Source organism: Protobothrops mucrosquamatus, unplaced genomic scaffold (assembly GCF_001527695.2).
Source record: "Protobothrops mucrosquamatus isolate PMUCROS unplaced genomic scaffold, P.Mucros_1.0 scaffold197, whole genome shotgun sequence".
Classification (NCBI taxonomy): domain Eukaryota; kingdom Metazoa; phylum Chordata; class Lepidosauria; order Squamata; family Viperidae; genus Protobothrops; species Protobothrops mucrosquamatus.
In genome coordinates, this window is record NW_015386553.1 from 395,554 (window position 1) to 421,884 (window position 26,331).

General features: G+C 34.1%; 1 protein-coding gene across 1 annotated transcript in view; it reads right to left on the reverse strand.

The window, feature by feature from the left end:
- Positions 1-13,515: 13,515 nt before the first annotated feature.
- Positions 13,516-26,331, reverse strand: part of ERG (ETS transcription factor ERG) — a 39,196-nt gene continuing 26,380 nt past the window's right edge. Inside the window, exons 4-10 of the mRNA XM_015813805.1 lie at positions 24,661-24,864; positions 23,893-23,973; positions 21,459-21,530; positions 18,549-18,617; positions 17,788-17,844; positions 16,314-16,361; positions 13,516-15,350 (exon numbers count right to left, since the gene is read on the reverse strand). Coding sequence (XP_015669291.1) covers positions 14,830-15,350; positions 16,314-16,361; positions 17,788-17,844; positions 18,549-18,617; positions 21,459-21,530; positions 23,893-23,973; positions 24,661-24,864 — 1,052 coding nt within the window. The 3' untranslated portion in view covers positions 13,516-14,829. The remainder of the gene's footprint in view (positions 15,351-16,313; positions 16,362-17,787; positions 17,845-18,548; positions 18,618-21,458; positions 21,531-23,892; positions 23,974-24,660; positions 24,865-26,331) is intronic.

A 26,331-nucleotide genomic window follows, 5' to 3' on the forward strand; every position in this document is an offset into this window, starting at 1 on the left:
ATTGCTCAATGTCAGTTAAAAACTATCTTTATCTCACATGATGTATTAATAACTACAAAATGTTAACAACGACATATTGGCCCACAGTACAAAAAAAATATTTATTTGAACAGAGGAAATTTCTTCATTTGAACTGTATTCTTTATTTTATTCTTGAAGCACAGGACTGTTGATCTTTGTATACTGGTCTGTGGAAGCAACAATTCTTTTGTCCTGAATACAAGATGTAACTTTATCCAAATGCTATTTTCTGTCAGCAATGTGTACAATCCATGAAAACCATCTCAGAGTGACTTTGAACTGTAGATTTTGTGACAGTAATATGTGGCCTAATTTCAGGAATTTTCTTCACTTTCTCCTAATTTTTTTGTACTATATAGTCAGAAGAATAGTAATACAGGTAATCCTCAACTTACGATCACAACTGAGCCAAAGTTTATGACTCTGGATCACAGCAACCGTCCTAAATGTGAGTTAGTTGTCAAGCATCTGAATGTAGATCATGTAACCATGGGGATGCTGCAATGGTCATAAGTGTGAAAAATGGTCGTAAGTCATTTTTTTCAGTGCTGTTGTAACTTTGAACTGTTGCTAAATGAACTGTTGTAAGTTGAGGACTACCTGTACTCTGCTGAAATGTTTGGTTTTGTAGCTCCCAATAAATTACAGTACATACTTTTGATTTTGAAGTGTTCTGTCCATGGTGAACTATATTGTACATCAATTAAGATTACAATACTGATTTCCAAAGGTAAGTCTGTTGCTAGAAATTTCCACCCCTAGCCTTTATTCTTCTTTTTGGAGAAGTGATTTTGTGACTTGTAAGTGACCCTAGTTATTTAGTTTTGCTATATGGTCTCTGCTTGCTCTTTCAAAAGCATGAACACTTCACGTATTCTGTGAATTTGGTTGTGGAGGATGACATATAAAAGATGCTTTTGGAGAGGAACACTGAAGTTCTATTAAGGAATGCAAGTGCAAAGCTTTACTTATGAATGGAAATATGATAGCCCATTGATCAACAAATGGCTGTGTGTTACATATTGTTCATAGCTGATACTGCCAGGGCCAGTGCTTTTTTTGTAAAAAAAAAAAAAAAAAAAAGGTGCTGGAACTCACACATGTCATACAACCTGCCTTGCCTACCCCATAAGGCTCCATCCCAAAAAGGTGCCGGAACTCTGTTCTGGGTGTTCTATGACAACAAAAAAAAAGCCCTGGGCAGAGCTAAAGAAGCTGTTTGACTAATATATTGATCTCAGTTTTCACAATGGCTGTCTTAGCAAATAGACTTTCCTCTGACCTTTTTAAGCCTTTGGATATCTGGGCAGACAAACCATATACACTTTTACTGCGGTGCTATCAGCTAGGGGCTTCCAGTAACTTTCCTCTGTTTGTTTAAATTCCCTATCTATTCTTCCTTCTGAACTCTCAGAAGCAAAGGTCAGATGCTCTAATCTACAATCAAAGAACAAATCCTGTCCATTCAAACCATTAGCACCCAGGACTGACTAGCATTTTATAGGATGCTTTTATTAAGTTGTTACATTTCACATACACACCTGAGTGGTCATTTACATTGCTCTGGAAGAAAAATCCATTCTGATCCCCAGCCAAATTATTTAATTCTCAATAGCTGATTATAAAAAGGTAATTCGATTTTCCCCCCACCCTTGGCTTATTCATAACATTACTCTAGACATTTGCTGAGGAATTATGAGAAAAAAAATCCTACTTTTATCTCCCAGCAATAAGATAGGCCTCAATATGCAAAAGGCTGAAGGATCTGCCTTTCCAAATGGACACATTCCTGATCTCATAGAAAAAAGGCTGGGATTAAATAATAATAAATATGTCTCAAGAAGACAACTTTCATAAACTTATTTAACGATGATGATGATGATGATGATGATGATGATGATGATGATGATGATGATGATGAAGTTGGAAGGGACCTTGGAGGTCATCAAGTCCAACCCCCTGCTCAGGCAGGAAACCCTATACCATTTCAGACAAATGGCTGTCCAGTCTCTTCTTAAAAACTTCCAGTGTTGCAGCATTCACCACTTCTGAAGGCAGGTTGTTCTTTCTTTGGTTATGTTTCTACAATTCTTTCACTTGAGATCTAGCAAAACTACAAAAAGTATTCTGAATGGATGAAAGATCTTTCAGAGACCGAAAGGACTCTTTGATCTGATACTTTTTTGTTAGATCCGTTCTATTGTGGGCAATAGAATTATCAGATAATGTGTCATGAGCTGGTACGAATGATTGTCTCCTAATAGCAGAGGATCTTGCCTTATTATTTGGAAATTAAATGAGGTACTCATAAGACATAATACTACTATTGATACTATCATACCACTGTTTCATCCAAACAAATGTTAGAGGGGTAAAATACCTGCAGATGAAGACAGGAAGTTTACAACAACAACAACAACAACAGCAGCAACAACAAAAAAGAAATTTGTGCTTTGACTGAGCTTTAAAATATTTGGGCTTGAATTAGCTGGGCTATAACTGAAGATTTGTGGTGATGCATGTATTATTTTGCAAACCTATTTCTACTGGTCTCAATATGTAAAATTATCATATAATCTCCTTAATTTTACATGCTAGCAAAATAATGCTTAGAATCATCCAATACAGATTAGAGCAGAGGTGTCAAACTTGCAACGTCACGTGATGTATTGCGACGTATCGTGACTTTTTTTCCATTGCCAGCAATGGGGTGGGTGCGGTTTCAGCATGACGCATCCAGTCCGCAGGCCAGCAGTTTGACATCCCTGTATTAGAGCCTTGTAGGTAAATGGAGATGCCAGATATTCATTCTGAATGAGTGAATGGCTAAATACATAAATAAATAAATAAATCTCACTTGAATCCTCATATCTTTAACCTGTCTTGTTAAACTGTTGCAAGAACAAGTGGGGATAGATGAGAACAATGAATACAACTGATCCCATTGAAGATGCTTGGGATTTTTTTCAAAAAATGTAATGAGTAAGTATGTAGGAGAAGAGCAGACAGCACTAGGGAGTGGAGTGGAAAAGATTTGGAATATATCTGTCATTCTAAGAGGGATGAATCCCTTAAATAATATAGTATGCTTCCCCCCCCTTTTTTTTTATTCTATTTCTTGATATGAGTAATATAAAAAAGTTGAAATGGCTCAGATAAAGAAAATGTTTTAGATATTTAAATGTGATTGAATTTAAGAAAATTATAATGGATAACAATGTTTTGAATAGGAGTTAAAGGACTAGATGACTAGATGTATTAAATGGAATATTTAAAGATTAAACATATTTTTAATTATGGTTAAAAAAAATAAGAACTCTTGGAAACAAATATATATTAACTTGGGAGGGATATATATTTTAAGTAGTATGTTATTTTTTATGTTTCTTTACTCTTGCTCTCCTTTTTTTTACTGTTTTATCTATTCCTTAAGAAATGTAAAAGTGCTGAGATGGTTCATATGGAAAAAATAGACTTAAATGTTTAAATGTAATTAATTTTTGAGAAAATCTTAACCAGTAAGAATACTTCGAATTTTGTGGGAGAAACAAATTAAAATAAGGACTGTAACAGGATCTATGATAAGGCAACCAGAATGATTGGATAGAAAATAAATATTATATTGATGTGATTATTATTTTTAGGAATATTGGGAAAAATATATTTAATTGTTATCTAAAAAAACAATAAGAATTGTATTAACTCAATGTTTGCAAAAGAGGACATTTTGGGGAAAAGAGGAAATCAACTAAAACCATTATGTGGATTATGGATTATAGAAATCAATTGTTAATGATTGTTTTACAATTGTAAACCCAGACAACACACTGTTTACCAATTATTAAGCGATTTATGTTTAAAAAAATCAATAAAATATATTACAAAAATAAGAGTATCATCAGTTGACAGTCCTTGCATTCCTACAAGCGCTCCAAGTCCAACCCTCCTGATGTCAGTTTAGTGTTGTTGTTTGATGATGTTAAATGTATCATCACAGGATGTAAGGTGCTCCAAGTAAAACTGCCTTTTGCAATTGAGTGATGGTGATTTTGTCAATGCAATGGTATTCAAGTGGTGCTCCAGGTGTTTTGTGATTATACCCAAGGCAATACTATTGATAACATCTTTGCCTTTTTTTTCCATAGTCATTCTATTTTTATTTGCAGGTCTTTATATTTTGTGATTTTTCTCCAGTTCTTTCTCTTCTGTTCTACTATCATTCAAAATGTTATATAATTAAAAACTTGATATTCAACCAAGTAAAGTAAATGCTAAGTCCAATGTCCACAATAGATGCATAATTCGAAGCTGAAACAAAGTTCAATCTGTCCAGGGGATCTAAGAAAAATGTAAGCAAATTTTAAAAAACAGCTCCTTAGAATAATGGGGGATAATAAGCTATGACCATCAAAAGGTTTGTGTCAACTATCTGTAATTGTTGAGTGATATCATCATGTCCTGTAACTTTTTACCAACTCAGAAGCTACTGATCCAGGATTTATATTTCTCTGTTTTTTTCACAGAGGGGCAGTGATGTCTTTCTGATTAATAACAACATGCCACTGCCTTTGCTCACCACTATTTAGATACTCAGCCAGCTTTTCCAGCACATTTTATATAGATTAATGAAAAAGTCCATGACTGAAGAGCAAAACATATAAGGTTTTAAGAATAAAATACAGTGTCATGAAAACTTTTAAAGTCTCTCTCCCTCTCCCCCCCCCCCGGCTCCCCGGAAATCACTGGTGCAGCTGTAGTCTATCTACATTTGGGAATCAGCTCCATTAAACTGAGTAGAGATTTTTTGATCTGGGAGGACATACACAGGATTGTGCTTTTGATCTTGTAACATTAAAATATAGACATTTAATTAAAAATTCCCCATTTTTATATTATATTATAAAAATTGATATATATTCCCAACAGAGGATACCTTCCACATCTGGGGGGGGGGAGAATGTGAGTCGGATAATGGGTGAAGTCTCTTTACTCATTATTCTCCTCAGTTTTACCGCTTTGCTTTCTGTTTGTCATATTTTGTTTTGTTTTAACTTCTTCTCTTTAAATAAACTGGGTTGCCAGAATGCTGCAGTTAGGCAGGGGTCTCTAGCAAGATTTTTATTTCTAGTCGTGTTCCTTGGCACCTTAGGTGTCCAGAGGTATTCTTAGTAAATAAAAATGGGGCTTTGTATACCCATCTGCTAGCAAGGAGATGAAGGGAAGTAAACTAAGAGGGTTTAGAGGACAGTTTTTCCAGTCTGCAATATTCCCATGACAGCCGTGTTGTGTTAAAACCCATGGTACACAATAAAAATTCCAAATATGGCATTGGACCTAAAATATTTATCTACTTTTAACATAAGCTTCTAGAAATAATTCTTTTCACCATATACTTTATTTATGTCACATATGCTGCACCCTCCGTTTCTGCTAGCTCTTATGAGAATTTTGTTTTCTAGACATTCTTAAAATATTCAACTACAGTAACAGTTCAAAGGCTGAAGAATATATTTTTTTTTTCATTTAGCTATGGTTTAAGTAAATAAATTGAATTGAAGAGAACAATTTGGCTATCTTACTTGCAGGAGCTAAAGGAAAGAAGGGGAAAGGAGCTGGAGAAAAAGTATTGAATGAATTATTTCTTACAAAACATTTTCATATAATGGAATTAACATTTTTCCAATGAATTCTATCGCCATCTATTGGCAAAAATAATATATCTGTACTGTATTTATCTTTTGTGAAACATCTCCCCCATGTCAATTAAAGTATATTTACATATTCTTGAGTCAGCAGAACACTAGAATAGCATAACAATTGCTGTCCCCAATGTCAGCCCCTAGCATGTCTCAGCCCTACTGCTTCTAAATGGTGACATCCTTATTTACTTTATGTAGAGCATGGCAATGAAGGGAATCTGTGGGAACTATTTTTTACTCCCCTCAACCTATAAAACTTCACCAATAGTAGGAAAATATCCACTGATGGCTACACATTATGAAGGATGGCAACAGGGCTCACTGACTTTTAAGGGATGATTAAACCAGTAGGGGTAGCCATTTGTCAAAACTTAGCCCCAGAATATATAAAAATAGCACATTGGACACCAAATTAGTGTGTGGTAGGTAGATTGAGAGGGAACTTTGCATTTTACTACATCAGATATCCTTTGTCAGTTATGGTAGGACTAGTTTTATACAGAGCTTTAGTGCCCGTTTGGAAGAGCACTTGACTATTGTGTAAAAGTTGCTCAAACAGCTGACAACTAGTGAACTGAGTGAGGGAGCGGGAAGAGATTTCTTCTACATCACAAAATTTCCTTCCACCCACTTGTCAGCTGTTAACAGGTCATTTTTCTACATCATTTGAGCCTTCAATAGTGCTTTGCTTTCAGAATCAAGGCAGTATTGCAATATGATTGTTCTAGCCAGTCATGTGGAATTTCTACCTTTTGCCAAATGATACCACTCCCAGATGACACCTTGATATAAAAATAGCCTGATAGCACCTAGCAATTCCATTGTGCCTGACATCAAGTACAGAGACCTCCTGATGCGATGGAGGCCATGTTGCACCTCTTCCTAAAATCACAGTTGGTGGAAATGTTTGTGGAAAAGCAGCCACTTCAGTCAACCTTCATGTTTGAAAGAATCTCTAGAAGGAGAAGCATGTATGTATACCAGATGACACCCAGCCAAAATTCAAAAGATAAAAGCAGCATTTTTTGGGTCCATGAAGGGTTACAGTGCCTTCACTCTTTTGGGGGAAAAGCAACAGATTTTTGTTACTTGCAGCAAGTCAGAATAACAGACTAACAGAGTTGGAAGGGACCTTGGAGGTCTTCTTCCTGCTCAAGCGGGAAACCCTATACCATTTCAGACAAATGGGTGTCCAATCTCTTCTTAAAAACCTCCAGTGTTGGAGCACCCACAACTTCTAGAGGCAAGCCATTCCACTGATTAATTGGTCTAACTGTCAGGAAACTTCTCCTTAATTCTAGTTTGGTTCTCTCCTTTATTAGTTTCCATTGCTTCTTGTTCTGGCTTCAGGTGCTTAGATGACCATTTCCAACTGAGAGGAATGGGGGAAAGCTACATGTAAACCTAAGGGATTATTTGTCAAAAGGTATTGTTTGCTGGGTGAAATTATGTTATATGGAGGATGCTCTATTGTTCCTATAAATGTGACAAATACCAGCCCTCTCTATTTTCCAACATGCTTGTGAATCTTTGAAAAAACTGGGAAATTCCCCATAACAGTTTGAAGACTGCTTAGTCCTCATACTTTTCAATCTGCGTTTCAGGTTCCCTTTTACTGCCCTACCTAATCCTCACCTGGCTGAAACTAAATAAGAAGCAACCTTGATAGAATTATTTATTCCAAGGTGGAATTCCATCAGTATTGTTGAATTGGATGCTATGGGTGGCTCTGAAATAGCTTGAAGAACTCTGCATCTTTATCTTATACTCCATTACTGTTTCTTCTTCCTGCTTCTGGTTGATGTCTGACCCTCTTAACTTTATTATTACTGCCCCTGATATAATGTGGCAATTCGATACTTTTATTCTATGAAACTATGTTATATTCTCCTAAAAATGATTATGAATGCCTAAATGTTCCATTTCAATTCTTGATTGTGCTAACAAATGCATAGTAAGAACTTCATATTGTATATTGCATGGGGTAGATATATATCTATTGCTCTCTACTGTCTTCTCTCTATTCCATTATACTTCTACTTACTGTAAATACCTGTTTACTGGCACTGATGCCTTAGCAGCTACAGAACTTTTAGTTTAAAAGGCTTTTACATTTCTTAGAAGTGGTGCCCAGTACTATGTGTGCATCTGTCCCTGCCTTTTCTTTCATTTTCTCACATTTCTCATCAGCATAGATTGTAAATGAAGCAAAGTATATTTTGGATGTGATGCTTCCCTTCTTAGCATGCTCATTAAAAATGGTCTGCAAGTAGAAAACACCTTGGCAATGGGAGAATGGAGAGTACCTCAGAAAACAGTAGAATTGGGTAAGCATAGTTATTTCATATGCCTTTATGTATCAGAATTTATATACAGTGGTACCTTGGTATTCAACTGCTTTGAAACTCATTAAATTTGGTACTCAGTGCATTTTGACATAAAAAATTTATCCTGGTACTTATGGTTTGTTTGGTATTCAACGCACAAGCTAGAACTTGTCAGCATTAGCTGCCTTGTGACACAATATTATTCCTTATGGGAAAAATTGTTTGCCATTCATCTTTTTTTTGATACTCATTGTGCCTCCCAGAACCAATTAATGATGAGTACTGCTGTATATATATTTTTTCTTTAAAAAGGGTCATCTTTAAGGATAATAACTCATTCTGAGTGATATACTGTAAGCACTCATAAAATACAGTGGGGATGTTTTCATGTTGCGCAGCTTAATTATCTGAGGTATAAAGACACCTATGCTTTTTTATTATTGCTGTTTTTCTCCAGAACAGAATAAAATTTATGGGAAGTGTTCCTGCAGTTTACAAGAAATATTTGATAGGATGTTGAATTCTACATATTTGTAGGCTATAATGCTGGGATTTAAGTTACATGGTTTTCTGTATGCAACAGTTGTTCCCGGTGATATTTTTCCAGCCCAATTTGATTCAGATATCTTGTCCATTCTCAGTCTTTCTGGTAATGCTTCCTAGTGAGAAGGGAAGGGACTATAGCTTCAAGGGGAAAATGGTAGGAAAAAGATGCACAATGATTTGCCATTTACAATTCTTAACTTTACAGAACTAAGCTAATAAGAAATAAGAAATGATTTGTGGGAAAGAGAAATGAATAAGTGAAGATTTACTGCAGAAATAGTACAATTTAAAATTTATTGACTTTAAGCAAAAATAAATCTTTGGAACATGCTGTGGAAGAAAAGAAACGAAACTATGAAATAGGAAAGAAGAGTAACTAATCGCAAAGACAGTCAAGCAGGAATGAGGATGAAGATGTTGAAAATAAAAACAGTTGCTTGCAAAAGAGAGCACCACTACCACCACCCCAAAGTCATATAGAAAATGTTGTGATTGCAGTATGATTGCAGTAACATATATATCACTGTTTCTCAACCTTGGCAGCTTTAAGTGTGTGTACTTGAATCCCAAAAGTTTGGGAGTTGAGGTCCACACATCTTAAAGTTGCCAAGGTTGAGAAACACTGATATATTAATCTCATGAGGGTACTCTGATTTCTGGATGGTTCTCCTTCTCACCACTGATAGATTCCAGCAACAAATAATAAAACATAAGTATTTTATTTATTTATTTATTTATTCAATTTCTATAGCCACCCTTCTCAAGCGAGTTTAAAATAAAATAAACCTCTTATACTTTCCAGAAATTGAGCGGCATGGTGGCCTAGTGGTAAAGACACTTGCCTCCCACTTGGAAGTTTGAAAGTTCAGTCCTAGGTAGTGGCAGATATTTCTCTCCTTGGGTGCCAAGAAAAAAATATCTGCTGCAAACTCCATGTGGCATCAGCCAGCTAGTAAATGCTCAGTTCCATTGAATCGACCTGACTCTACCCTGAATTAAGGGATTACAGGGTTGCAAAAAAGATGGGTTTTTTATGCTTTCTAGAGTTTGAGCTCCTGTAGTATATTTCCAAATAGAAGTTAATATATGATTTAGAACTGAAAACCAAACTATTTAGGGATAACCTTAAATGACTTAAAAACCTCCCCAAATTGTCCCTTTCTGGATGAAGTTTTGGACTCATATTAAGTCAAAAAAACAATCCCAATAAGAGGATTTCAGATGAATTTCATTCTGATACCTGGTCTGCAGTTGCCTGATTCCTGGAATGAAGTGTAGTTATATAAATTGCTTATCAAACAGGTAAAATTATGATATTAATTCCAAAGAGCTTATATTCAGAACAGTAGTAATGAAGCAGAATAGCCAATATTTCAAACCTGTTCAGGATTTTGGGGACAAAAATACATGATTACAATTTTGATAGCTGGTGAAAAAAATAAACAGAATTGTTATGAGTCACTGTCTTCTACTTGAAGAGCACGCACATACATACTATCACAAAAGTAGTATTAATTTGGTTTTTGAGATGATATATTGTATCTAAAACTATGCATATCTGTCCACTCATCACCGATTGAAGGAACCATGACTCATATAGTGAAACCATTGAGAAATTCAGAAAAATTATTAGAATGTAAATATAATATACAATTATATTTGACTTTCCTTAAAATGCTATGTTGTTATTGTTGTCTTACATAGGATTCTGTACTGTATGCACAATGCCTTAGAAGTTGCCCAATTTCTCTAGAATATATAGAATAGGAGAATTTGAAACCTTTATGGAATTATTCGAGAGGAGAGTTTGCCAAGCTAAAGCCAACCACGCAGAACATTTCAAAACCAAATACAAAATAGAATATGACTACTTGCCATAATATTTCTCCAGGAGGAAGTCTGTGCATCCTTGACAGTGGCAGGAATTCCTTCAAGGTTACAATCCTCATGCATAGAAATGCAACAAGGGTGAAATTCTTGTTAGTCCTCTGAAGTGAAATGCATCCTCAGAGCATCGTTTGGTGAGATGGGCATCTATATATATTTAATAAATAAGTAAATAGATAATAAATAAAACTCTTCCTGCTTGTATATTAAAGTTTGGGATTGAGGAATGCAAGTATAAATTTCACTGAAACTTTAAAAATAGCATTTCAGCATGGAAAAATGTGACAAGTAGCTTGGTCACTAATATTCTTTTTTTCCCCCAAAAGAGAAAGCCATTTTGACTTTTGAACTGATTTGCATTGCGTTAAAATTAACCTAGGAAAATGTCCCTCTGTATATATCTTTAACTAAGTTTTAAAAAGATATCAACAAACCTGAAATTACTTTGAAGATGATAAATGAAATTTCGACTTCAAGAGTTTGAAATGTAACAAAAGATTGAGAGCATCAATAACCAGGAACTTTGTTTCTGAAAACAATCACCATTTTGATACAGTACAGATGTGTAGTAAAACGTGAAATTTCCATGGAATGGTAGACAATTAGCTGCCTGAGAGAGTGAATAGCACAATATGCCAACAGGAACAAGTTTTCCATTTATTTTAAGAGGTCAGGAATAATACAAAAAAGGCTAGATTCTGAAACAGAGGAACAATAAAATCAGGCGCAAGGGGCCCTGGACAGGGAACTTGGCATCCATGCTATAATAAGATTACAGTTCTTGCAGTTAAGGTGGAACTGTATCTATGTAAGTTGATTTAATAATAACTACAAGATCAATGATAGTAATAGGTATATATTGTACTTTCCCCAGCTAGTTCTACCAATTCATTGCCAGTAACACTGTGTTCAAACAAGAAATGACCATAAAAATCCGCTCTCTTAAATGCATGCTAAGAATACAAGTGTAATTAAAAGCCAAAATTGATTGTTTTAGGTCTAGCCACCATTTAATTATATTTTGGATCTTACACCAAGGAAGTAGTTACACCAAACACTTTGAAACAGTAACACTTTTATTCCGAATGAAAAGTACAATTTTAAAGATCATGTATCTTAGTAAAAACTTGTTAGTAACCACCCAACTATGGAGAGATAGAATGGCTTAAGTGAGTGTCTTAAAAAAATACGGATATGAAATTGAAGGAAAAAAGTTCCTAGAACGAAAAACTGAAAAGATCAAAGCTCAGATATTAATAGTTCATTATCTGGACTGGAGAATCCAGAGCCAATTAATACATTGTGGCCATGCATGCAATGTAGAAGTGAAAATTTGAAATGACTTTTATATGTATGATGTAATGTTAGAATTCTTACATTTTGAATTAGGTCTTTAAACAAATTTCATAGGAGAGAGTTTATTGTATCTAATTCTATCCAGTCTCAACTTCTGGCAGGCCTAATACTAAGGACGGCCTAACCTGTGATCCAGAATACTTGGATTTAATTCACATTCCATCATATCTAATAACCTGAGAGTACCCCTTTGTACAGGAAACACCTGACTACAAAGAGAATATCTACTTCCTCTGCTTCCTGCTGGGTGCATTTTTAAAATATCATTTTATTGTAATTTTTTTTAGTGTCTCCTTTTTCCCTCAGCAACTGACTGATGGCTCAGCTCTAGATTAAATTCAGCTCAGTCCTGGCTCTGCCATCTAGCAAGATGAAAAAACTTGCTGTCAGGTGAATCTGGAGGCTGTTTGTTCTCTTTGCAGAGAACCAGATGCATTGGGCTGAGTTTAGGCAAATCTACTTTATTGAAAGCTATGTTAGTTCTGCACTTCTTTTGCATGGCAAAATTTAAGATAGATTTTATTACATTTTAACTATTAGGCTTGGCTAAACTACCTGTTTAGTTGAAAAAGTGCAAAGAGTAAATGAATCAGTCAAGTGAACAGTCAAGCCTTGGAAGTACCTGAATTGTTTTTGCTTGAGCAAATAATCATGCTAAGAAGTGCATACCATTAATTCTGTAAAAATATTCCAGATGAATCTACAAAAATTGATATATAGGCAGAATATATAAAGTGGATACATGAAGAAAAAGGACAAAACTCAAAATGGTCTCAATAAATATGTATGTATGAAGAAGATCACATCCACATATACATCTATCACAGATGAATGCAAGTCCCTCAGATCATAAAACCTGCTGTAGCAAGGAATTTTATACTTTAAGTATGAATGAAATTCATAATAATATTCTTTGGACTCTTTTTTGTGTATATTTTTAAATTGGCCATAATTTTATTTGGGTTCCTTGTGCCAATGGAAAATATAGATAAATACATTTTTTAAAGCAGAGAATAGAACAGAGCCGTTATATAGTATAATACTGGTGAGCGGCATAGAAGGTTGCCTTGTTGAACAAGGAAACAGGAAGCTAGAGAAATATGTGTCAATAAGGAAGGTAGAAGTGCTTTGGTTGCAGTTCTTTAAGGTAAAAATAAGAGATATGCCGAATATCTGTTGCTTTTTCTTGTTCTCCCTGCTAATTATCATTTAATCTTCCTTACTATCATTGACATTTGTACAACACAATATCAACACACTGAAAATGAATGTGATGTAATAGGCAGCAATCCAACAATGGAATGGGAAACTCTGCTCCAGATTTATATATAAAGAAAATTCTAGGATTATGAATATTTTCATATTTCCAGATCAAAATTAACAACAGACGCACATCAGAAATTCTGCAATAATCAAATGCCCTTTCAGAGCTCCTGTCAATTCCACCATCTAGTTTGGAGAGCATTCTCATTTGGTTTGCCAAATTGTAATAATTACTGTTAGAGCTGAAATTTTAGTGGGTTGACATAAAAGCACTTATTTCTTTAATTTCATTTTTTTGGGGAAAACCTTTCAAATTTATAAACACTTTTTTAAAAAAATTATTTTTACACAGCTAAAAGAAAACCAAGTTGTTGGTGTTTTTTTCAAAAAAGATGAAAATGCAGACAACAGTGAGAATCTGAATTGCCATGCTAGGCCAAGCTTATTTTATTACATACATTCTGCTTTCTAAGAACTAGTTAAATTCATAATGTAAACATGAAGCATACAGAGTTAAAATTCAAGGCCACAGTATTTCTGATTGTCATTTTTTATGTCTTTGGTTGGCCGAGATCAACTCGTAGTGTATAAATGCATAAGTTATAAAATTATTATATCAAAAGAAAAAATAACACTGACTTGTATAATTCATTCTGACAAACGCACAGCGTTCGCGACTCGGAAAGAAAAACTGGCGCTGCCTAACAAGTATGTCTATTGGCAATTGGATTTTGTCCTTTTCAACTAGTAGACAACAACTTCCCTTAAGAAGAATGAGGTTTGAAGTGTCATTTTAAATAGCACACAATTCCAGTTTAATATCTTTATAGAGAGATGCATAATTCAATTACCACTATTTCTCCCTCTTTTGACTTAAAAATAAAGGCTTTGTTTTTTTCTTTGATAATACTGAAAATGGCTTAATACATACTATGGTATTTGTCATGTCCAAGCAAATAATTCTTCAAAAACTGTCAGTTTCCCCCTCTTTAAAAGAAATACATTTTCCTTCATCTTTATCACCCCATGTTCTTCTACTCCTTTCCTCTACATTTATCAGACACAGGGTTTTAATCATGCTCTTGTGAACTCCTATTTATTGCAACAGGGTCTGCACAGGAGAACTTCCTGATATTTGAACCCTTAGTCTACAATCATACACTTGCCCTTAGCACATCCTCAAACCCAATGTTTGGCTCAGAGCTCTGTAACATCATCAAGAAACTTTAACTTGCATTGTATTCACAGTTTTGAAATATCTGATCTCTCCCTCTTGGTGAAATACAGGCATTTTATCCCAACCACAACATGGTCTGCTCTAGAGATAGATTTATCCCACTTTTTACATATTTGTTTTTTTGTAAAAAAAATACAGTTAGTTTTTTTTATGCATTTATATATTCATGTATTGTATCCAAGTTCATAATAGAATATCCTTGTATTACTTTACTGTGATATGAAAAAAGACATAACAATCATAAATTTCTTCTGGCCCCATGTTCTAGTTATTATTACAAACTTTTAACTAGATGTGTATTTCCTTATTTCATGTTTAGATTTGATGTCAACATATTTAGTAGCATCTTTACACTTTTTAATCTCTCTATATAAAAAGTTTGTTTTATATCCTGATCAGTATTATCAGTCTTTTAGGCACATTTTGTTCAGATTTGCTGGTTGTAACTTCTTGTATTCCTGGAAAACATATCCTTTAAAATATTCTTCCCTCTTTAGTAGTAAGTGCCAAGATGAGAAGGCATATGAGTGGTTGGGAGCCTAGTGTTGGGATAGATGCTTCCAGTTGGTGAATTCCAGTATGGACTGGGTCCAGCAAAAAAGTTGGAGGAAGTAACAGGCAAAGCAGGAGCATGAGGAGCAACAAAGTTCATTTTCTGGGGGTGTGCATGATAGGAACTCATGTAGGGCAGGTCTGATGGGTATTTATAGATGGATGATTCTGGAGGATGTGGCTGAAGGGCTTGAGCAATTCCATGGAAGTCAAATTTGTAGGCATAACGTTTACCATGGACTTTAGTCATTATATTTTTGTCATAATAATAACGAAGAGCACGACTGAGCTTGTCATAGTTCATATTGGGTTTGCTCTTCCTTTCCCCCCAGCGCCGTGCAACTTCATCAGGGTCAGTCATCTTGAACTCTCCATTGGTACCTTCCCAGGTGATGCAATTAGAATTGGAGCTATCTGACAGAAGCTCCAACAAAAACTGCCACAGCTGTATCTGCCCACTCCCTATAGGCAGGGGGAAAAAAAGAAGAATCACTAGAGATATTGTATTAGAAATTAACAGAAAGACAGTGGTCCATAATCTATACATAGCTCTAGGCTACCCTTTTCCTGTTCCTCAGTTGATTCACCTGCCTGGACAAGATAAAGAATATATGAGGAGATCAAAGATATCGCAATTATCTATACAGTATACCCCCCCCCCCACAAAGCTATATTCTGTGTGTTCATGAGAAAGGTAGAACAGGTCTTCAAACCATGGCAACTCCTATACCTTGTATACAATCCTTGACTCATCATCCACAGCATATGAACTTTGAAGTTTAGCCCCATTAAAGTAAGGTACTGTAGCTAGTCAAGTTCCACTGAAGACAATGTTTACTGTTTATTACTTAGGAAGATCAAATTACTTACTTTTAAAAGAAAAGTTTTAACAATTTGCATTATGTATTGATTAATACTATAAATTTATTCTTCAGCATGGCCACTGATTTATTGGGACCTTTGCTTGATAGTCATTTATTTTTAAACTGGAAGTAGACAACCTTTGTGAAAGGTTTGTATTAGGCTAATCATTGAGAAGTAAATTTTATGAGTAAATTTATGTAAATCTATGAATAAAAACTCAAAACTTTCTCATTGTTAACTGTTGTTTTAAGTAACCCATATCAGATTGGTAGGATCCAAGCAGCCATACTAAAGTTTTTTAGGAATTATATTTGTTTTTCTAATGCTGCAGACCCCATCTAATATACTAACATGGTCTGAAAAGGAGCAGGTTTTCAAAAACACTCCGTGACACATTGGTAGAGGTTTTCTTTCATTTTTTTTCTCCTGTAATTAAAATTAAACATGATTTTGATGACAATGACAGACTCATGGAATACAGTAATACCAGCTATCATCATTCTGATGTTTTGGGTAATATGTTTCTTATTTTCAGGTAAAAATGCTAATATTTTATCATACCTGGATTTGCAAGACGACTGCTTGTTGGACCAAGAATTTGATAAGGATCTAAATCAAGATAGAAATAGACATAAGCCAAAATTATGTAAGAACTTTAAAAATGTTTCCAAGCTAAATGCAGGGGATCAATATGCATGATCATAATATTGCTAGCTTAGGTAGTCTGTATTTATCTGCAAAGTAAATCTTCCATCAATTAAAACAAATACATTTAGATACTCATATTCAATTAATTATAGAGTATAGTTCTATATTCTATATATAGAGAATATAGCAGCATGGTGGCCTAGTGGTGAAGATGCTCGCCTCCCTCCCAGAAGATTGAAAGTTCAATCCTAGATAGCAGCAGATGTTTCTGTCCTGGGCACAAAGAAAAAAAATATCTGCAATGAACCCTGCATGGTGTCAGGAAGGGCATCCAGCCCATAAATGTTCAGCTCCATCTATTTGCCCAGACTCTACTCCAAATTAAGGGATTACAGGATCATAAAAAGGGAGTTTATTCTAGTAACTGTAGACAGGATTACAACAAAATTATTTGTGCTCACTTGTACTCCTTAGTTAAGTTATGATGGTTTGTCACTCAAGGTCTATTTAATCAGTTTTATTGCCATCATGACAGAAATATGAGGGCTTTAGGGCGTGAAGAGTAATGGACAGAGTTACTGTAAGTGGCTTAATCCATCTCCCAGCATTATTGCTATTCCACTGACAGGAAAGTTATAAAAGAATGTCCATCTGTTACAATGTGACTGAGTTCTTTTAGATCTAGAGGTGTGTTTTCAAAAGTAGTAACTGACATAGAAAAGCCAAAACAGTGGAGGTTTTTATGCTTCTTTTTTACTATACACAGCAAAACTATTTACAATAGGTAAATAAATAAATATTAAATAAAATCTGTTTTTGCTATGAAATTTCAATGTTTTTCCAATAGGAAGTTAGTAAGAGGTACCAACACCTATAATACGTTATTCAGGATTTCTGTCTTAAATAGAGATATATTCAAATGTTCAAATTCCAAAATAATACAGAAGGGACCAAGTTTTTATTTCTCCATGACAATCCATTATAGTTAAATATTATTTTTATCTCTGTCCTTATACTGAAACCATGAATTTTGCATTAAAACAGTGAAACATATAATTTAGTCTTCATGATCCCAGGCAAAAGATGCTCTCAGGGACCTTACATCATTTTCAGTTTAGTAGACTGGTTTTGCACATTACATTTACAGTATTTACCTTACTATCTGCATGACAGCTATCTTCATTATATTCATTATTTTAAAATAATTTGAAAAACAATAGTTGGTACACTACATTAAATATCAATATCACTGTACAACAAATCCTTAGTTTGTAACTAGATATAAGATGGCTACTGTCTGTCCATAGTGCTCACATGAAGCATAAACTACTGAACATTTCCCATCATCTTTAGCATACAAGACATAATTACATAGCCAAAGCCATACCCAACTGAGGACGCTGGTCTTCTGTTTTGGTCACAACTGAAGATGATGCTTGGGCAGCTGAAAACACAAAAACAAACAAAAACCTTTATTACCATCTATGTCAAAGAGAGATACAGTACAATCAATATTCTTTAGAGTGGAAGTACTTGGTACTTTAGTAATAATAATACGAAGAAGAAGAATTTCACAGAAATAATATGAAATCTATTGGTTTCAGAACAGCAGGCATTGTGAAGGAATGGATATAGTTTTGTTTGTTATGTTTTTTCTTGGTATTTGTTCAATATGATTAGAGGATCTGCATGTTTTTGCACTGTACCTATTTAGTTTTTATAACAAAACTACTGATATTGGGATACAATGAAGGTGTTTGCTCATTAGCTGGGTTATCACAGAGCCTAAGAGGGAGTGTCTGGTTCAAAACCATCCATCTGGCCTCCATACCTAAGGGATGACTAGAATTGGGACTCTCTTCATAGTCTATCACATCTGGTTGAATTATTATTATTCATGAAATGTGTATGCCACCTGACTTCCAGCAACCTTGAAGATCAAACTTATTGATTATAGCTACAGAATATACTCTTGATTTCACCATGAAAATCTAATTTATTAATATGTGCGCTCAATTCTCAAAACAGATAATGAAGGTCAGGGTTTTTTTTTTTAAATATAAGTTCCATGTTGGTTGATTTAAGTTTGAAATTTGTGAGGGTGAAATGCTTTAGAAATAATTATGGTACTTCCACTATATCTTTTACCTTTTGATTGAGGAGCAGGATGACCATGACTTGTCCATGCTGATCTTCTGGCTGGTTCATAAGGTATATCTGTGTGCAGAAGAAATCACTGTAAGTAGATCTGATAGAAAATAGGAATGCTGCTTTAGGCCAAATGCCTGTCATCTGGTAGCTCTTGAAATTAGTAGTTTTCCAGATATATAAAATTCAGCATTATTCTTACAACAGTCCACTTAATTGCCACTGTACAAAAAAATCTCTTCCTGGAGTTATAAACATATACAATGTTTGACATTTATCTGTCTATTATTGCATTGCATTGCATCACATTATATTTTAATTGTTTTAATTTGATTTATATCCCTATGATTCTATTCCATTTTGCATAGTAAAGTACCAAGGTAATTAACAAAATTAAATATGAATTATTATTAATGTTAAAATCATGGAAACAGTATTCTTTAGGATTCTGCATTTTTGTCTCATTTTCAGAAAGCTCCAATTTATTATATGCATAAATGTATTAGATTAATGAATGGAGACATGACACTGCCATCAAATAGATAATTATGAACCTTCCTTCTCAAAATTGCACTTATGAGAAAGTTATGTGACAGTGTTATCTGCCATACTATGGCTATTCTATGAGTTTTCATAGAAATAGGTTTAAAAAAATTTAATGACGACTTGACATTGTAAAATTAATTATTTGAGGATATTCATAATAAACATTATAACAGTATTAAAATATCCTCACTGAATAGTTTGCATGGCTACATTCAAAATATTTTATCCTTTTTTTAAAGTTTACATTTCAAGACATTTATGTTAAGCTAGGTATAGTGCATAGCAGTATCTTCAACATATATATTGTTGCGGAATAGACACAATCTACATATTCATGGAAAAGCAATAAGATTGCAATTTAACAGATTCCTGCAGAAGAAAAAAATTTCATTAAAACATGAAATTGTGCTGGTCATGGTTTATTCCTTTTTCCAAATGAAAGCTACTTCCTTTATTTTTCCATCCTTATTTGAGAAGAACTTCTATAAAATCTTTTGGAGATCTGTTTCAGATTTTTTTAAAACTGTAATACGCATAAGAGATACGTCTGCATTAAGGCCCATAATGAGTTTTGCTGTGGGTGGAAATTCATTTTAAAAACCAAACAATTCCAAAATAATCTGTCTCCCTCCACACAATCTTACATTTGGCTGTATGCTAAACGGCTTTGTTTCTGCTCTATTCCTTTCTTATTATAGGATTATTTGACCCTTTTATTATTTAATATAGAACTTTTCTATTCCTTTCAACCAAACAGATTAGTGGAAAGAAATTATATACAAAGGTTTGGGATTTTGCCTGTATGTTATCAGAATAACTTTTGACAATTGAACAGGAGGGGCCAAATTCATTGTGTATAGGCAAAACAGCAGCTGATGAAAGAAAAAATTAATAACGGCTAGATCAAACTGGGGTCTGGGGAGAACTTCCTCAGCGAATGTCTACGGGAAAGGCAGTTGGACAGCAGTTAAGGAATATTGCTGACCATCTCCTCTTCCTAGTTCATGACTCCAAACAGAATACATGCAGTCTATGATGTACTTCTTGGTGTATATATGCACAGATATACACAGATGAAAGGGGAGGGGAGAGCAGAAACACACAGAGAGACATAACTGTTACTTCATTACACAGGGGAGAAAAATGCAAAAATCTTTTTATGGTGACTAATGATAACAAGGCTGGAAAGAATGCTTTGTATCTTTTCCTATCCTACATTTTTTTCCAAACAAAAGAAAATGTTGGAAAGAAATTATGCAAAAAGGATGAAAACTCAATTTGTTTATCTGTATAATTCTCCAAAATCAAATAGGGTTAACATTGGTGTGAAAGAAGATGGCAACCAGCCCCCCCCCGCCACACCTCAGGTTCAACAATGGGCCAGACTCTGCTGAGGGTTGTGGAAAAAAAGTTTTCATGTCACAATTGGAAGGCAGCAGCTCAGAATGTTGGCAGCCTCTTAGTCCCCTCCCTTCACAGCCACCTGGCCAGTATGCAGCTATTTTTAAAGGATTGGGAAGAACTCTAGAAACCATATTACGTATGCTCTCCCTATCTTATTATACTGTGCAAGCCCTTGGGAACAGAATACCAAAGTATATTCTGTTTGTTAAAAATGCTAAGAAAACTAATTCATAAATAAACAGAAGGCACAGAACCAAAACCAAAAAAGTTGGTGTATTCAATTAATAAAATCCTCTTTATGCCTAATTGTTTGAAACTGATTCCTCACAAGAAGAGGCAGCAGAGCTGTGTGGCCTATCCAGGCCTTAAAGTCATGCCATCTCCCCATGGTCACCTAATCTTTCAGCATGCCCTAAATTCAGTGCTACAAATTCTTTTTAAAAAATCCTGTGCCAAATATTTCCTCCTACCCTCCCCTTTCTCCCTTTGCTCCTGTTCAGCACCTACGTCTACACAGTGGCACTGGCAATTATTCTATTTTTTAGTAAAGAAAAAGTTTTCTTTCTTTCCATAAAATTTTAATAGTGTTTCAGCGTACTGCAGAGCACAAGTGCAGCTGCCTTGGTTTTCTTGCTGAATTCAATAGGCACTGAGCAGATTCTGGATAAACAAAGGAAAAACAAAAACAGAAAATGTAATGTCTATTAAGGGTGAAGGGGGAAAGAATTCTGAGGAAGGAGAAAAATTGTTCGAAAAGAGGAAGGCTATGACAGGAAGCAGAGTATCATCAAAGATTTCCTAAGACATCCTTTCATAATTAATGTCTGGTAGGGAATCTGGTGTGCCTTGGCAATGTGTGCTAAATTCTAAGTGGACAAAACTACAGTTATGTGTTAAAAGAAAAAAAAAGATAGAAATATCATAGATTGTATTGTAAAACATGTACACATCTCTGCATACCTGGCCTGGTGGTCATTCTTTGTGTTGCTTCAGGATAAACTGAAGTATTTGGAAAAATAAATGCTGCACCTCCTGGAAGCAAGAAAAAAAAGGCTCATGATAATATTGCTTTGCTATATATATTGAAATAAATTTGTGAATATCATGAGTATTTTGGGATAACATTTGAGAAGTTTGACTGCAACAGATGGCTTAATTTCCCCTATCAAGTTCAACTAATATAAAATAATTCCAATTAGAGCATATTATCCCAATGCATCAGCAGACTGTATATTTTACTGAATTATACAATTGATGTATTAGTATAGAAGTTACTTGCTTAATTCAAACCTAGGTAATAACAGGTCTGCCAGACATACTATATGCTGTACAATTATTTTCCTTACAGTGTGTAACTCTTTCTGTGGTTTTGTGGTGATTCTTCATAGGAGGGCTGTTCTAGGGGAGGGGTGTAAGCTCACTGAGATGTATATGGGCTCAAATCTCATGCTATTTATCACTCAATAACTACATCTTTTACTGTTATGATAAAGCTGAACTTTGTAAGAGATCAGAAGAACTTTTAATTACAAGCACTGTGAGAAATGAATAAATACACATATGGGAATATAACACATTGATGTAGAGTAGAAAAGACATATATCTCTGTACTAATCTTTATACATGAAGAAATTTAACATAATATGAGCTACATCAGAGGAATTCAGGTTTAAAATATCATTAGATATTAAACTCATTGGGTGACAATAGTCTAGTCATTGCCTCTTACTGCTTCTCAGTTAACCTAGTTGGCAAAACTGTTGCAATGATAAAATGGGGGAAGGCACCAGGCATACTGAATTACAAAGAAAAACAAGGTAAAAATAAAATAATGGAATAAAATTAACAATGTATTAAGTCATGAAATTTAGGTTCTATTTAAAACAGTTTATCAAATTAGTTCTAGCTAAGTTATGAAATGCATGAAGTGTTTTAAGAATGATACATCACATCTCTTTCTAAAGGACAATTGCACAAAGCAAAACATGAATTGATTGTCAAGTTGTTCAACATTTTATTAATTGCATTTTTAAGTCCTCAATGAGCAAGTCTATATACTGCCTTGATTTATACTGGGGAAATCAAAAGATACATAAATATAATTATCATTGCTACTGCTGGTAATAATAATTGTGTAAAGAAATAGAAAAAATATCATGTGAAAAGTATATCCTACTTTCTTAAAAAGTTCCCAGAGCTAAGAATGATTATACAAGCTGTTATTTCTGGTCACTAGAAATCATTAAAACTGTCAGGCATGATAACAAAAATGAGGTACCCTGAACTTTTATTTTATCAAATTAGAGATATTACATTACTGGATGCACAGTTCAAAAAAAAAGGGCTTGTTTTAATTACAGGCAAATGAACCAAAATTAAACCTATACAATTTCTCTCTTTCCCCTACTATCTTTCTCTCTTTTAAAATTAATGATCTGATCTGATGGGCAAACAGCTCACAAGAATAGACTAGTTGAGTTTGTCCGGGAAGTTATCTAATGATTCACAGTAGCAGTCCAATGTATTGTAACTAAAAAAGGGGCTATGACAGAAGCTACATTTGTTACAGTGGTAGACAAGCTCTGAAAATATCTAGAAGCCCAGGAGACTAAAAAAATATTTGCTTGGCATACACAACAATGGGTCTCAGGTGAATGAAGGGACAAATCCAGAAATGCCTCCCTCTGGTATGATAAGCGCTCAAGATACTACATTATTTACTGCATACCATTAGATTGCACCATTTAAAGATATTCAAGGTAGTTCCACTGGTTTTAAAAGTACAGATAGAATAAAGATTAAGCTTGCAAAAAGATTAGGACAACTGATACGTTTCAGCCTCTTAAATTCACAATTCTTTCTTCTCACATGAATTGCTTAATAAGTATCTGATCTCACTGTATGTTGAACATTGTAATGTTAGGAAGCAAGCTGGGTTAGATTTCCCTTCCATTTCTTTCCATTTGCACATATACAATAACTTTTTTTTTCCCATGGAAGACCAATCAAAAATTTAGTTCCTTCATTAATATAAGAAAACTCGGCAAAAGCTGCCCTGCTGTTTTGTTTACATGGTAGGAAAAACTACCAGGAGAACTAATGATGGGTATATTCCATGTGAGTCTCATAATTGTGTTCAAATAGATATGGGAAAGACACAGGTGAGTAATCCTTCCCTTCCCATTGTACAATATTGCCTCAAGAATGCTAAATGTTTTACATGTTTATGAAGAGCATTGGATGTATGAAATTCCCATCAATATTAAAACATATATGACAGTCTTAAGCACTCTGTTGTTGTTTTTTTTAAAAATTGCAGTCAGCATGCATCTCTTAGACAGAAATCCTGAACTTTAAAAATGGCCTATAAAAAGGGGAGCCGTGACAGCATTACCTGTATTTCTAGCATGCATTAACCGTGGAGAGTTTTGTAAAGCCTTATCAACATCATCTGAAGTCAAATGTGGAAGAGGAGCTACAAAACAAAAAGCAACACCAAGATTTAAAAAAAAAGAATAGTCAAAATTATCTTACTAACCATTTTCTTTTAGTATAATAGGATTGTTTGTGGCCATGAGTTCATTCATATCTTTGTGGGAATGGGTTTATGATTTTTCTATTGGAAGCAGGGAGTTTTAAGTCAGAATAATATCAAGGAGTGTCTTAATGACAATATTCTTTATGAAATCTGTGAAAAATATGTCATATTGGTGTTGCACTGCCTGATATTAAAATAATGGTCACTTACATTTTTTAAAATTTAGAACCATTTTTCTATATGCCTTAAATAACCAATTTACTTCCTTCTTCTCCTACTTTTAAATGCTATATATTGCTTTATATTATTTATATTTGAGGGGCTTTCCTTAAACCTGAAAAGATCAATTTTAATGGGAACTTCTAAAGTGCTCATTTTGTTGCACAGAACACATGCCTGAATATACTCAAAATCAGTATGTCTATGGTTTCATTTAGAATTAACATTTCAGAAATGGAAAGAAAGCAACGTTATATGACCAGAAAAAGACATTATTACCCATTCTAATTATATAAAATGTATAATGCTTTAGTCTTCATTGTCTTAAAAATAATCAATAATTTCCTAACTTGGAAGAATTTAGCATACATCTTTAAAGGAGAGTAAAACATATTTATTTCTTACTTTCTCTGAGGTAGTGTAAGTGTGAAAGAAGAATGTCTGCATTGTAGCTTGGTGTGAGCCTCTGGAAGTCATCTTTGGTCATCTTACACAACTCCTTTCCATCAATATCTTGAAATAGCATGATGTCCACATCTGGGAGGCCATATTCCTTCACAGCCCATTCTAGCCACTGGCGTACATGGTCTGTGCTCCATAATGTAGGATCTATTTTGAAAGCAGAAAATGCATTTTGTTAAAGTTGTGAAAAAAAGATCTTTCCCCAGGGCAAACCTGTTCTACTGATACTGATTAATTTTACTGAAATAATTCTAAAATTCTTTCTTTTATTGACTTAAAAAGACGATGTGTACTAGAAGACTCTGGGAACAGATTTGTTCTTAAATTTCAAAGAAAGAGAGACAGACAGAGAGGGAGAAGTGGGTAGGGAAGGAACCTTAAAATAGATTTGCAAAAAAAAGAGGGGGAAATTGAGAAAGACTGTAGCACAGCATTTATTCTAATGAAATTAGAAACATATATATCTATTTTAAGGGAAAAGCCTTTGATGTTAAATAATTGGAATATCAACTAAAAGTATATAATATAATTAACCTATCTCCACCAGCTAACTGATACATTATTCTCTTTTGTATATGGGCACTTTTGTACATTTTGTTTCTCCTTCCTAAATTTATTTGGCACCCATTTCATTTAGAAGTGACTCTGGGCGGCTTACAGCATAAAAACATTAAAATCATCAAAGATAAATATTCCTGACATTAACCATTAGTAAATATTTGCACTAGAAGAGATCTTTAGCAATTTTCTGTAGTATTTTCTCTATTGCAGTGTGGACTATCTGAAATATACTATGCATATTTGTGGTTTAAGGACCACAGCAAAATCACTGAATTAAACAAATTCATTACATAGTATTTTATTACTTAAATGTAAAATACGTATTTCTTATTTTTAGATTCTGAGAAACAGGCATATATTTAAACTATGTGCCATGACAACCAGCATGATGTTCTCTGAACGTTTTGACAGCAACTGAAATAAATATTTTTCTTCAACATGTCTGAATACAGAAGATCAGGGAATGGTAGGTGCTGGTACTTTAAGAAGAATAACAGTATGACAAACTGAATGAGTATTTCCTGGTACTTTATGTGTTTATTGTTTTTTTGTTTAGATTCTTTTTTATACTTTGATTTATTATGTATTTTTATTAATTCATTATTGTTACTAATTGTTAAGATTGTTAACAATTGTCAACAATGTTGAATGAGGCAGGTATACAAAGGCATAAAATGAAACACATAAATAATAATAAGCCTTTCACTTCATTTGGCAGTCCTTCTGTTTTTTTCTTCCTTTTGTAATAATGTATCCTTCGATTTAACTGTTCTAATAAAATCCTACGTAGCATTGTCAGACAAAAACAGGCAAAGCATAACTTGCCTATAGTCTCCTGTTTCCCCAGGGTAATCATAATTTGAATGCAATGATCAAAATCAACAATACCAAACATACTAATTTTTGGCAGAAACTTAAGAGAAAAATTATACGTATAAATATAATTACAAAAACCCTATAAAAATAAGGATAAAACAAGACAAAAATTCCTGCCTCGTTTCCAATGGTCTCATTTTCTCAGTGTTTTGTCTCTTCCAACCTTTGTCCTTTGAA